The sequence below is a fragment of the Anopheles coustani genome, chromosome 2 (assembly GCF_943734705.1).
Source record: "Anopheles coustani chromosome 2, idAnoCousDA_361_x.2, whole genome shotgun sequence".
Lineage (NCBI taxonomy): Eukaryota > Metazoa > Arthropoda > Insecta > Diptera > Culicidae > Anopheles > Anopheles coustani.
In genome coordinates, this window is record NC_071289.1 from 8,154,419 (window position 1) to 8,167,653 (window position 13,235).

Genomic DNA, 13,235 nt, shown 5'->3' on the forward strand with positions numbered 1-13,235 from the left:
GTGGTAGCTTGTTCAAAAAATTGGAATAAGTGAATCGTGTAAAGTAAAGTAAATACATAAAATTAATCCTCCATACATTGGGAACTAGCAGGGTATCGTATCTCTTTGTGTGAAACCTCAACTATGCCTTATAAACACATCACTGCATGCCAGACGCGAAACGTACTGTCAAACCAAGCGAAGCGTTCGTTTTCTCTCCCCTACGGCAGGGGTCGGCACGCCATTCGTAAAAGGGGTGCATAGTAAAATCTAGTTTTTACAATACCATACTAAAATATTTGTTAATTTAAATTCAAAATGCAATAGAATTAAAGCATGTATTTGAACATTTTAGATCAGCATAAATTCTCTTGGTAGCCAAATAAAATCAGTTGTCGCACCAGAGTTTGCCGAGCCCTGCACGCACAAAACGAATCGAAACGCCTGTTGTAAGTCCGCGGACCGCTGACAATCGACGCGCTTTTCATACGTGATTATGAACGCGACGTGAACGGGCAGGTTGTCGGTCGATCCGGTCTGGTCGTAGAGTTTCCCAAGTGTGTGGCAGATACGCAAACGAGCTGCAATTGTTTTCCCCTTGGTGTTTCCCTTCGCACTCGTCGAACGCATTCGATTTTCCTAGGTACGGTTGGGCACAGCTGTCGTCGTCGAGACGCGTCGCGTAAACACGAATCGAAGGAACTGTTCTTTCTCGTTCAGTGTGTTTAAGTTACGGCAAGAGTTTTTGCTAGAAACCTGGTGAAGTTTTAAGGATAGTTCGAGGTATCGGCTTGCCGTCCACCGGGCAGCAGGATCATGTCGCAGGATTAAAACAACATCGTACAAACTCCCGGTGACAGTGTGTTTGAAAGAAACGTATTGCTGTCCCCATCCCTAACGCCGTGCAGGACGAAGTTTGTGGCTGTCGAAGCAGTTGTTTACTTTTAACCCTCAAAGGGAAAACAATGCTTGTGCGGTGTACTTCTAACACCATCCTATTGCTTGAATTTCGTTCGTCAAAATCCACCCTAGTGTAAAATAAGATACCACAAATACGCACGGTAAAGTGAGATCAGATCTGCGTTTTTGTTTATCGCGTGCGAAACGACCCTTCATCTGACGTTTGTAGCGGCCGAGACGAGCTTCATATTGCCGCTCCGAGTTGGCGATGTTGTTTCCTGCATAAAGCCACCTCCGATGGAAAGCAGAAAAGTTAAAGTGAAACATGTAAATCCACATGAAAAAGTCAACCCCCTATAAAGGAACCTAGTGATAAACAAACGGTCCCGTGTGCTGATGGTTGGGTAAAGAGTGTTGCTGATGTTTCCTGCAGCCTCCTCTACTACATCATGTCGTAGAAGCCCACGGCAACGCAAAGGTACGCCAGCAGCATATGCAGGTGTTCCAGAACCGGCCGATACCAAAGTCCCCATTTACGTGGGCACTTCGCTTCGAGAGGATTCCCGGCACGGGGAAGAAATTAGTGATAAGCGCGAGATACGTGCGGGAGAAAGGGCGCGCGTGCGAAAGTGTATGCCTGTTGAGCTGCATTGTGATAATGATACCATCCCGTTTGTGTCTCGGAGGCAAGAAAAACGACGTCCAAAATACGCGAGTCCTATATCAGCCTCTACCGTCTTCTCCGGGCATAACAAACCGATTGACTGAAGTAAATGTCAAAGGTTCGTTAACATCCGTGTGAGTGTAGTTTTGTTTTGTTCGGTACGTGTATGTGTTTGTGTGCGTGTGTGCGGTCCATGAAACTATCCTTTTTTCCCCGGGAATCGTCCTGCCGAATATCTGATATGATTTAATGACTTTAAAAAGTCTATTCTTCGATAGTCTTCGAAGTAAACGAACGTGAAGACATTCCAAACAACAGGAGATTTTTTCCGACCGCGTTAGTGGAAGTTGTAGAAAAGAGGAGCGGGAAAAAGGACGAACCCGGGCCGTGATAAAGGTAGCTCCAGGCAAGCTTGAACCGACTACGGTAGAACGACGGAACGCACGGAGCAGAATGCCCCATCAGTACGGCATTCCCGGGTACGGGCAGGCCCCACCGAGCCCCCCGACCCACCACGGAGGTAGCGGGGCGCTGCTACCACGGGTTGGCGCCGGAGGAGCCGTCATTCCGGTGGCCGCCAACAACGGTGCCGGAGGGATGGGCCCCACCAGCTCCCCGCTCTTCCGTGGTCTCATCGAAGAGCGCCGGCTAACGCGAGAAGCGATGGAAAAGTATCTCCGCGATCGCAACAACATGGTCATTGTTATACTGCATGCGAAGGTAATTATTATTTTCCCCCAACTGTCCTCAAGCGCCAAAGCGCCGCTTCCCAGATTTACTTCCGCGTCGGCAGCATTTTTGCCCCATTCTCCTCCCTCGAGGGGGAAGATAATTTCTTCCTACGACCATTTCCTATGTGACGATCGTTTCTTGATCGTCGCCCGTTAGAAGATCATCTCGGCTCCCCTTTCGTAAGAAATGGAACGTCAATCATATCATAGAGCTTTTTTGTTGCTGCTGTTTCGTTATTATTTTTCGTCTCAGCCTAAACCAAGTTCTCTTCCCTCTTTTCTTTTTTGGGTGGCCGCCTTTGACCGAGGATGATTCGTTTTTAATGATTTTTTCTACGACGAACCGAGTGGGAATGGGCCGGATTTCCTGGTCTTTGAGATTAAGCGAATGGGGAAATGTTCCCACGATCTATTTTTTTTCCTCTCTTCACAAGGTTTTCTTCTATAATATTCAAAGTAAAATATTGCCAACTTTATTACTTGCGAGAAACAAAAATGTTATTTTGCATTTAACAGTAAACAATTACAGTTGAAATTATTCCTTTCAATGTGCTTGTTTTTGTTCGTTTTACTATTTTCATTTCATTCACACAAAAAACTATCAGGATGTTGATTTTTTAATATTCGTGAAAATGCATCCATATTTAGATGTTCTTGTTTGTTTGATATGCTTGTAGGACGTCAACATACAAGAGAACAAAAAAAGAAACACTGTTGAGAAACAGTAAACCGATCTGTACTATTTTCGTTTGCAGAAACCTGTTGCTGTTCCCATCTTCTTTATTTTACCATCCCTCCGTTGTCACGACAACGCTATTATCATCACAGTCCCGTTAGCGCCACTCGCTTCTCTTCTGCTTCCTCTATTTTCTTTCTTGTTCCTTCGGCTAATTAACATTTCTTCGAACGATAGGTATCGCATTATTGATCTTATTTCCCGTCGCATTATCTTTCGGGTGTTATAATTTCCGATCCGTGGAATTGCTTTTGGAACTTTCCTACAAATCGATTTGTCATCTCGATACCGCTGTTTTTGAGGCGTACGCGTTTCCTTTAAGATTATGATCGCTTTTTGAAACGAAAAGAAAAAAAACCCGGCTTCCCGATGCAGCATCACTTCCGTCCGCCCCGGAAGAGGAACAAGGGGGGAACAATCACATCCGAGTGACTTAAAAGGCCCACCAAGAGCTGAGCTGGTGGTTGGTTGGTTGTTGATGCACAGCGTGTCAAAACGACGATATGTTTGTGAGCTTCTTTTTGGCCGAAGCCAATGGTAAAGGAAAATATGTGTGCGAAGAGCGTGGGAAAAAAAGGCCGAGCCCAATCAAATCAAGTGTCCAGGCACGGCTTCACGGGACACACGCGGTGGGAAATGGGCCGGACGCTGGGTGGATAAACATGTAGGTAAGCTTGAAGCATCGGTACGTGGTTAAGCCAAATTCAATCATCATCCCCCCAGCAGGGGCATGGATTTTGTTTTTTATTATTATTCTTAAAATTCTTCCCCAAGTTCAAGATGAGTCGGTCGGACGTTTACGTTGAGAGGAATAAAACAAAACCCCCTTCGGAACTCGGAGAGGAGGAAAAACGGAGCAATGAAACGACGTCGACGACGACGACGACCGATTACCGATGATGGCCCGTCTCGTGGTTCCTGCCAATGATGACGGTCGTGATGATCTTGACGATCTTTTGCAGCCTCACACCGAAGGGGGCCTCCGTCAATGCGGAGAGCACTTTTATGGGATGCTTCACGCTCACTCACTGTGAGAAAAGCGGAGAAACCGGAGGGCTCGGTACTGGGACTCCCCGGCCTGGCATTGGCATGTTCACATCGTCCGGCGGACCACTTCCTCCAGCTGACGCGATGATGAAATTTTTCCTCCCCAACGAAAGCACCGGGAAAAAGTGAAAATGATTCAACCAATTACTCTGATCCGCTGAGACGACGGTCCACGATCATCGTGGGGAATCGCGGCTGGGAGGGGTTTTTTTTTTTAATGGCCACCGCCACTTCGATCACTAGGGTGGGAAAAATCTTAACTAACCACGTCGGATCCGAACCGTACCGATCTTGTACGTGTGAACGAGGAGAAGGTGCAAAACACACGCGCGGGGAGAAAGGGTGAGATTTGGAGGGAAATAAAAACGGATCGAATTGAAATCGTTTGCCCGGGCGATAATGATGAACGCAAAAGGGGAAAAGCGTAAAAGCAACCACAAACGATCGATCCGGTAAATTCCGGTGGTAAAGTGCTGTGATGTAAAGTCGGTCGGCTGAACTGCCGAATTTTTCGAAATTGTCGCACATTGATGACTAACTTTTCTCACGGGGTAGGGAAATCCATGAAAATACTGCGGGAAACAAGGAAATTGAATTTGGTTTTATTAGTACATTTTTGCTGATTTGGTTTATAATTATTGCCAATAAATTTTAATGGGAAATCCCGGCATTTTTCTTGTATATTTTTTGGTAAAGTAAAAATTTACTGAAGTTTTTGGCTAAATAGGTAAATGATAATCACTGGTTTGTTACTGACTAATTGCACTGAAGAACTAACTCCCATTCTGTGTGTTTCGCTTATTTCTATAAATGCCACAGCCCGGATCTTTGCAGGAAACGGAGACGTGGAAGAGGTTCTGTCTCATACCAAACAAATTAGACCCGTAAAGATGCGTGCGTTTGCAGAAGCGTGAGAACGTGTGAAAAGAAGCCGGAAGAATGTTACGATCAGCGCTCGGCGAATGACAAAGGGCAACTGAGGGAAGCTGATGAGTGGGGAAGTGGGAAAGATAAAGAGTGGACCGTCGGCAAACATGTTATCGAAGGAAATGACATTAGATTGAGCTGATTGAATTAAGCGATGGGGGTCTCGCGGGGAGCATTAAACATGCGTTACAGCACGCAGCGGTGGCCAACCTCAGTTAATACAAAGGCTCTTATGCTGGTATTCGTGATGCTTTATATTTTTAAGCATCATTTTCTAACATTTACTAATATATGCTATCTTTCGTTTGCTTTTTAGTGTTGTCTTTGAATGTTGACCTTATTGTTGCGTCTATTACTTATCTTTTCCATCCACGATTTCTGTTCCTATTATTTTTCTCTATCCTGTACTACATTCTTGACACTTGAAGCTTCCCAATTCGTACCTTTTAGATGATTATCGTTTCTAGAATAATATCGCATTTAAATTTTCTTCAGCACTGACGAAGAAGTAAATAATTGTGCACAATCTCATTTAGAGCTGGAAAATTTTAAAACAATCCATAACGATTTGTTGGAACTAAAGTAGGTTAAACACCCGTAAATACTATATTTGGAAGTGAAATATCTTACCGAAATTTGTTTACACAAAACAATACAGCCATGAGCAGAACTAAATATATGTTCAACAGTCATAAGAGTTCTGTAGAGTTCATGAGAAGTTAATTTGAAAGCAGCACTGAACAGATTCGTAGGTTGTCCTTCCCTGAAAATCGTGGATGCATTAATGTGTATTCACTTTAGGTGACAATTCCCGGTTCTCTTAAGTATTGTTGCATGAGATCTTTTGAGTTAAGATTCTATTAGTAAACTTAACTTTAGTTGGGAATAATTTGATTTATTTTTCAATTTTTCGTTGAACCATGTTCTTCTAATCGATTTGTACGTTTCCTTCCCTTTTCCAGGTGGCTCAAAAGTCGTACGGCAATGAGAAACGGTTCTTCTGTCCACCGCCCTGCATCTACCTGTTCGGTGAGGGCTGGCGGTTGCGGCGGGAACAGATGCTCCGGCGGGGCGAAAGCGAACAGTCCACCCAACTCTGTGCCTTCATCGGGATCGGCAGCCCGGAGCAGGAGATGCAGCCGCTCGATCTAAACAACCAGAAGCAGTACTGCGCGGCCAAAACGCTGTTCATCTCCGACTCGGACAAGCGCAAGCACTTCATGCTGTCGGTGAAGATGTTCTATGGTAGCGGGCACGACATTGGCGTGTTCCAGTCGAAGCGCATCAAGGTGATATCGAAGCCGTCGAAGAAGAAGCAGTCGCTGAAGAACGCCGACCTGTGCATCGCCAGCGGCACCAAGGTGGCGCTGTTCAATCGGTTGCGCTCGCAAACCGTCTCGACGCGGTACCTGCACGTGGAGGATGGCCACTTCCACGCGAGCTCCACGCAGTGGGGTGCCTTTACGATCCACTTGCTGGACGATAATGAGAGCGAATCGGAGGAGTTTCAGGTAGGATTCCCTTGCGACCGTCATTACCGTCTCAACAACTAACCAACGACTCTGTCTGTTTGTTTGATCTTTCTTCTTCCCGAAGGTCCGTGACGGATACGTCCACTACGGGGCCACGGTGAAGCTCGTCTGCTCGGTGACCGGCATGGCCCTCCCCCGATTGGTGATACGCAAGGTGGACAAACAGATGGCGCTGCTAGAGGCAGACGACCCAGTGTCACAACTGCACAAGTGCGCTTTCCACATGAAGGACACGGAGCGGATGTACTTGTGCCTGTCGCAGGAAAAGATCATCCAGTTCCAAGCGTCACCGTGCCCGAAGGAACCGAACAAGGAGATGATCAACGACGGAGCCTGCTGGACGATCATTTCCACCGACAAGGCGGAGTACCAGTTCTACGAGGGAATGGGCCCGGTGCGGACCCCCGTAACGCCCGTGCCGATCGTCAACTCGCTCCACCTGAATGGTGGCGCCGACGTGGCAATGCTCGAGATTACCGGGGACAATTTTACGCCATCGCTGCAGGCCTGGTTCGGCGATGTCGAGGCGGAAACGATGTACCGTTGCGCCGAGTCGTTGCTCTGCGTCGTGCCGGACATTTCGCAGTTTCGCGGCGAATGGTCATGGGTGAGTAGGGAACCCCATTCGAGGAAAGGTTTTCCTTTTGCTTATACAATCACCATATCACGTGCACATGTTCGTCTGGATTCTATTTCAAGAAGGGAGGTTTCGAAATTCATCATGCCACTTTCAGCAAGATAAATCATTACGTCGTTAGTTTGCCAGAATTTTCTTCTCCCAGCACTCCGCGTACAATGGAGGGAACATACATAATTAATAGAGTTCTATCGCAAGCTAGCTGATCGATCGATGACAGTCTCAAGCGAGTGACGATCACAGATACAACATGTAACACATCGTTTCCTGTAGCAAACGACACCACATTGCCTCTGGCGATGTTTTATTGCGACGTACCTAAGTGGCTGACAGTAGAATTGTTTCTTTCAAGAAAAAAACATTATTGAGATAAGGGAAAACGACAGCGACGGTCCCAAGCTGAATTAAAGAGCATACCGACATTACAACTAACAATCTATCCGCAGCTTCTCTGCTGCGAAGAGCGTCTCTTGGATGCTTTAGTAATGTTTTAGTAAATCAAAATTTTGTTTTTTTTTCTTTTGCAGTCATTATTATTTTTATTATTCGCATGTCCGCTTCAGTGAAATCGGAAGGAAGGGAACGTTGAGTTTTTGTTGTTAACTCTGCTCATCCTTCGGCGAAGGCGAAACCCATTCCGTTTACATTTTATTTATTCGCTACTTGATTTCAATTTTCCTAACAACTGATTGTGCGAAGCGTAAAACTGTACCGCCCACCCGTCGCCAACTTTGTTTTTCTTCGTGTTTCGTTGCATTCGAAAGTTTCACAAGAAAAAGACTCGGCCGACTCAACCGCCCCATCGACTGTTCGGGGAGACTGTCTCTGATTACTTTTCCATCGATTTGGCTTTCGGCGGTGTTTTACTGCGTGACGAGCGTTTGCCCTTCTTCTTGCCACCACCACCACCACCACCACCGGTTGACGGTCCATTTCCACCGCCAGTACTCTGATTGCCCTCGTCATCCGCAGCCTCCACCGATTTCGCCTTCGATTTGGATGCCTTCTTGCGCCCACCTTTGCGACCCTTCTTTCCACCACCACCGCCACCCCCGCTGCCACTGTCAATGCTCTTCTGGTTGAGGTCACCCAGCATTCGACCCGCACCACCACCCGTTGCCCCGTTTAGGGACAGCTGCTGCTGGGAGTTGGTTTTTAGGAGTGGAACCTTCGGTACGATGCGCGTGTAAAGGTCGTAGTTGAAGTCGGCACACGTTTTCCCGTTGCAGAACTCTTCCATGCACTCGTTGCAGGTGAACACGCGCGACTCGATGATGCCGGAACGGTTCTTTACCTTGCGCAGGGAGGTGGCCAATAGGTTCTCGCGTTTGTCCCGCTGGATTGTTTTGATCTGCAACTTGCCAAGTTCGACCAACCTGCGGGGAACAGAAAAAAAACCCTATAGGATGTTTGTCTTCAAACACCTTCAAACGTTCGGAAACTCACTTGCTGAAGTAATCCTCCTCAACCTTCGTCTTCGGCCGCTGGCTGGTCAGCATCTTCCAGTCGATCGGTACGCTGCACAGTTCCATAATGACGAGATTGCGCATCTCGCCCGGTATCGGGTCCATGTACGCGTACAGCTTATCCCGCTCGCCACCGTTCTTCATCAGCATCTTTAGCTCCTTCTTTTGCATCTTGAAGCCGTACTCCTTCTCCTTGAACCGGATCTCGTCCGACCGGACCTTGATCGGGCGCATCTTGTAGTCCGGCACCTTCTCGAACATGCGCTTAAACTCCTCCCGCGTCGTCGCCGTCGACTTCGAGAGGTCCAGTATCGGGACGACCTCCTTCTTTTTCCCGAAAATATCGTCCATTTTGTTTCGTTTTGTTTGCTGGGTAGGAGGTTCCCGGTGTGTGCACCCAACTTGAACGAACGCGGTTCGGCTTCTTTTCCCGCTCGGGGAAACTTTCTACGGGGGTTTCGGAAAACAGCCCGCCGGGGGGAGACGACCTGCAGTCGCTAATTATATTCTATTGTTTTCAACATCAACCATCGTCATCGTCGTCATCATTCCTTGGGCACATGGGAATGAGCCAAGGGGAAAACAGAGAGGGAAGGTTGATTTTTCCCACGGGTGTAGAAATTCCGCCGTTTTAACACGTCTTAACCCGGAGCTTTCCACTTGACAGGAGTCTGTGTGTTAACCAGAAGCGCAAATAGTAGTAGTTGCCCTTTTTTCTCAAAAGAGAGTTGTGGGAGGAAGTGGCAAAATTCGCAAACTAAAGCTACCACCTGTCGTCGTCGTCGTCGCCTTCTTGGTTACTTGCTAGTTTAAGGGCTGGGAAGTTAGTGGGGGATTTAATATTCATAGCAGATTATGCACTTCTCGTATACCGCAATTCAAGCGTCGAGGGAAAAACTAATTTGATTGTACTTTAAAGAACACCGCCACTGTTCACTTTACACTGTTTTTTCAGTCAGAAAAAGACGACTTCGAATGTTTTCTAATGAATTCAGAATACTCTGGAAACTTTCAGGCTACGCGGATGAAAGTCTTCGGATGATACCATTGGCTTCTTCGGTTGACTTTCTCACGTTCTGTGCGGTCACTCCGCAGTATGATAAGGTAGTGATGTGGAGTGAGAATCGCTTTCTGGACAAAATTCGCAATTTTTGGCTGCACCGGAAGACCACCAGAGAGGTCGCACAACTGACTTTCAGCTGATGGTGCTTCTGCTGCGAGCTTCCCTAGGGCGGGCCGCATCGCTATCGTATCGCGTCGTTGTTTCGATATTATCGATTAAATAACAGTGGGAACCTGTTGCTATAGAATGCCCGGGGCTTAGCGGTTGGTAGTAGTAATGTACTGTTGAACTACGTGGGGAAGCACGTTGGCAGCTTGGTGCTCAGAAACTTTTTCGTTGTTTTGTGCTTTACGTTTTCCTCAAGCTTGTATATTTTTCTTCTGAAATGGAGGAGGGAAAAGTCGTATGTGTACGTTTTTGACAGAACGCAGTTGGCGTTGCAGCTTTTCTTTTGCTTGTTGCTTATGCACATGGGAAAGCATCGCCGGAATGATGTCAACAACAAAGGTCGTTAAATTTGTTATCCTTTATACTCTTATTAGACGAGGAATATTTCTGCCCGTCGATTTTGGAAGATAGTGTCAGATGGCCATTGACAGCAATATTGCTGTCAGAAAATCGGAACCGGGCACGACCGGTTCCGATTTTCTTTCGACTAGTATTTTTATGTCAAAGTGGCTATTTGTTTACTTTTTGCTCTGTTGTTTGCAACAGATTTTGTTCGTTACTCTAGGTTGAACAATACGCTAAATTCAAACATGAAAATGATCAATTAACTGCAAAACACATTTTGTGGAACTTTGCGTTATTACACGAGCGGTCAGTATTTTCATGTCAAAAGCCAATTTTGGCAGAAAAATACTGGGCAAAGATGACAGAAAAAGCCCTCGTCTAATAAGGGTATTATGGACACGGAACCTATAAATAATCAAATGAAAATATCAATGAAATGTTTCGGGTTCTTAAACACTATTTTATTAATTCAAAGCCTGTGTTGTTTAGTGATATTTTACATAATTTGTCATTGAAGTTGTTTGAACCAATTTTATTCATCCGTATGTCAAAAATCCTTTTTATTCATCACCATCCCCTTTTCGCCGCTCTTCTCGTCGGCAGGTTCGCCAGCCCACGCAAGTGCCTATCTCGCTGGTGCGTAACGACGGCATCATCTACGCGACCGGTCTTACCTTCACCTACACGCCCGAGCCGGGCCCGAGGCCTGCCTGTCCGGCGGCCGAAGATGTCCTCCGCCGGGGGTCCACAGGTAGTGGCGGCGGTGCGCTGAACGTCAGCACCAACAGCAACAGCAGCAGCAACAACAGCAGCAGTGGGGTGGTCAACGCACAGAGCGGTGTCCCGACGCCCGGTTCGCTGCCCTCGATTGCGGATGTAAGCTGGAGTTCCCACGGTGGCGGTGGCGGCCTACCGTAACCATCGTGGACCGGAAGTGGGGGAGGCCGCCACCGTTCCCCGGCCGCCCCAAATGGTTCCGCAAGGGAAGTGTAAAAATGAAGAAGAATATGAACGAACACTACGATGGAAAAAAAAGCATCAAACCTCAGGCCTCACGTAGAGTTAAAACAGAGCAAAGAAGGTAGCGCATGGGAGGGTGGAAAAGTTATAACGACTTGGATTGGACGGTCTCTCAGTGGAGAAGTAAAGGACTACAATGCGTAAAAGGTGTGCGAACACGCGCGGTTGATAGAATTAGCGGATGTAGGAATAGTGAAGGTGTATTTATTTGACCAGAAACGAACGCAAAACGACCGCACACTCACTGCACAGGTTGACAGCATGCTAAGACGGTGGCAGCAACGATCCCATTTTCTTCACCTTACATTAAGGTTAAGAAGTTCCGTGTTATAAAACACATTACACACAAAACACAAAATCACAGCAAAGAAAATCGAAAAAAGGGAGCGTTAGTGTAATAGACGCAGAGAAAACTCTTAAGAGGAGACTAGTTTTGGATGTTCAAACCGAGCCTCGATGTTCGAACGATGTCACAGGTAGCTATGATTCCAATTCGTTGGAAGATTTTGTAATAATTTTTTTCCAAATCCACTAGTGGGTTAAGGTAATAATTTTGTAGTGGCAGGATTTATACTGTATCTTTCTTTTACTACCAACAAATTCTGTTATAAAAGTGCTTTAAAAAGATGTCTCAAGAACAATTTGATTTAGAAACTTTGTAATGTGCGCGTACTGCATCTGGCTGAACGTGATATTGTTCAACCGAAACAACAAATCTCCATTACGTTAGCATTTGGATGGTTTTCTCCCGGTTTAATCTCGTCCGATTTCTTCTCATTTTTACTTCGATGTACAGAAGACGAAGAATCTAAGAATCGATCTTTTACCATAATACGGATGGGACGGAAACATCTTGCCAAAGAACAACCTACTACCAGACTAAACGGTGCGCAAGATCTACTCAATTGCTTAATCGTGTGCAGCGTGATTTATACATCATGGACGTAGATAAGAAAATCAAATCGGTCGAATCGGAGTCTGGGAAAAATTGTCGTCTTTTCTTCATTCTCGTTTCAGAGCAGTTGTTTGCACGCGAAACGAATCTTCGTGCTAATGTGATTTTCTTTCCACACCACACAGCACGCTGACACAATAGCGATGTGGAAAACCCGTGTGATCGGAGCCCCATCATCATCATCATCCTCATCGTCGTCATCACACGGTGCGCTTGATATTCGCCACTATCAATTGTGGCTGCCTGTGGAACCATTTTTTAATGAGGGAAACTTTAACCGACCTGCCCCACAATCTGCGCTCGAATTGTGTTTTTGCTTAGTGAACTCGTTTCTACTGCCTATAGTCAGATGTAGATCTCCGTTTTCCAATCACGGCTGCCACCTGCCAAGTGTCTGCGGTGTCGGTGGCTAATTTGCTTGTTTCCCACATTTATTACAACACGCTGACGGGAAGGGATGTATAATTACGACGCGCAACGGGTAGTGTGTGTGCATACAATTGCATTACCATCTCCCAGTTTGACGAGGAGGTTCCAGATGCAATAAATATGTTTTTGCGCATCGTAAGGGATGTATTCAATTCAAATGAGTCTCAACTAGAGGACGGGAAGATACAGATAGCAACAACGTGGATCGTTGGAGACGCAGAAGAAGAAGTGTATGATGGGGATCAGTTGATTTGCTTGCATGGGGAGAAAACATGATTTTTTGAACGATTCCAAAAGCCACAGTACAGGACGGGTTGTAAGCTTTATACATTTATATGTCTAGCATCGATTTACTGTAGAAAGCAGATTCGTTTTTTACCATTCCATCCCAAAAAGAGCTAGGAATAGGATATAGTTTTGTAAATATACATATAAAGCGTATACACATTCAATCATTTGTACTCAGTTAGCAAAAAGTAATTCCCCATCGGAGTGCATTCTGCTGTATAAGTAATTTAGGTGCAACTGTGCAGTATTAAGGGCACTGATTAGCATTTAATTTTCTTCTCTCGATAGAACGTTCCGGTACAGTGGATCCTTTTTTTTATAATGAACATTTATTCTTTTCCTTTAGAT

At 46.0% G+C, this 13,235-nt stretch overlaps 2 protein-coding genes across 2 annotated transcripts; one reads left to right on the forward strand and one right to left on the reverse strand.

Annotated features, from left to right (window-relative positions):
- Positions 1-544: 544 nt before the first annotated feature.
- Positions 545-13,235, forward strand: LOC131265686 (recombining binding protein suppressor of hairless). Its single transcript, XM_058267985.1, has 5 exons — positions 545-622; positions 1,012-2,263; positions 5,947-6,495; positions 6,581-7,123; positions 10,799-13,235. Exons 2-5 carry the CDS (start codon positions 1,997-1,999, stop codon positions 11,111-11,113), a joined length of 1,674 nt encoding a protein of 557 aa, XP_058123968.1. The 5' UTR covers positions 545-622; positions 1,012-1,996; the 3' UTR covers positions 11,114-13,235.
- LOC131265699 (keratin, type II cytoskeletal 1) lies at positions 7,983-8,970 on the reverse strand. Its single transcript, XM_058267999.1, has 2 exons — positions 8,600-8,970; positions 7,983-8,529 (listed from the first exon to the last, which is right to left on the reverse strand). Exons 1-2 carry the CDS (start codon positions 8,968-8,970, stop codon positions 7,983-7,985), a joined length of 918 nt encoding a protein of 305 aa, XP_058123982.1.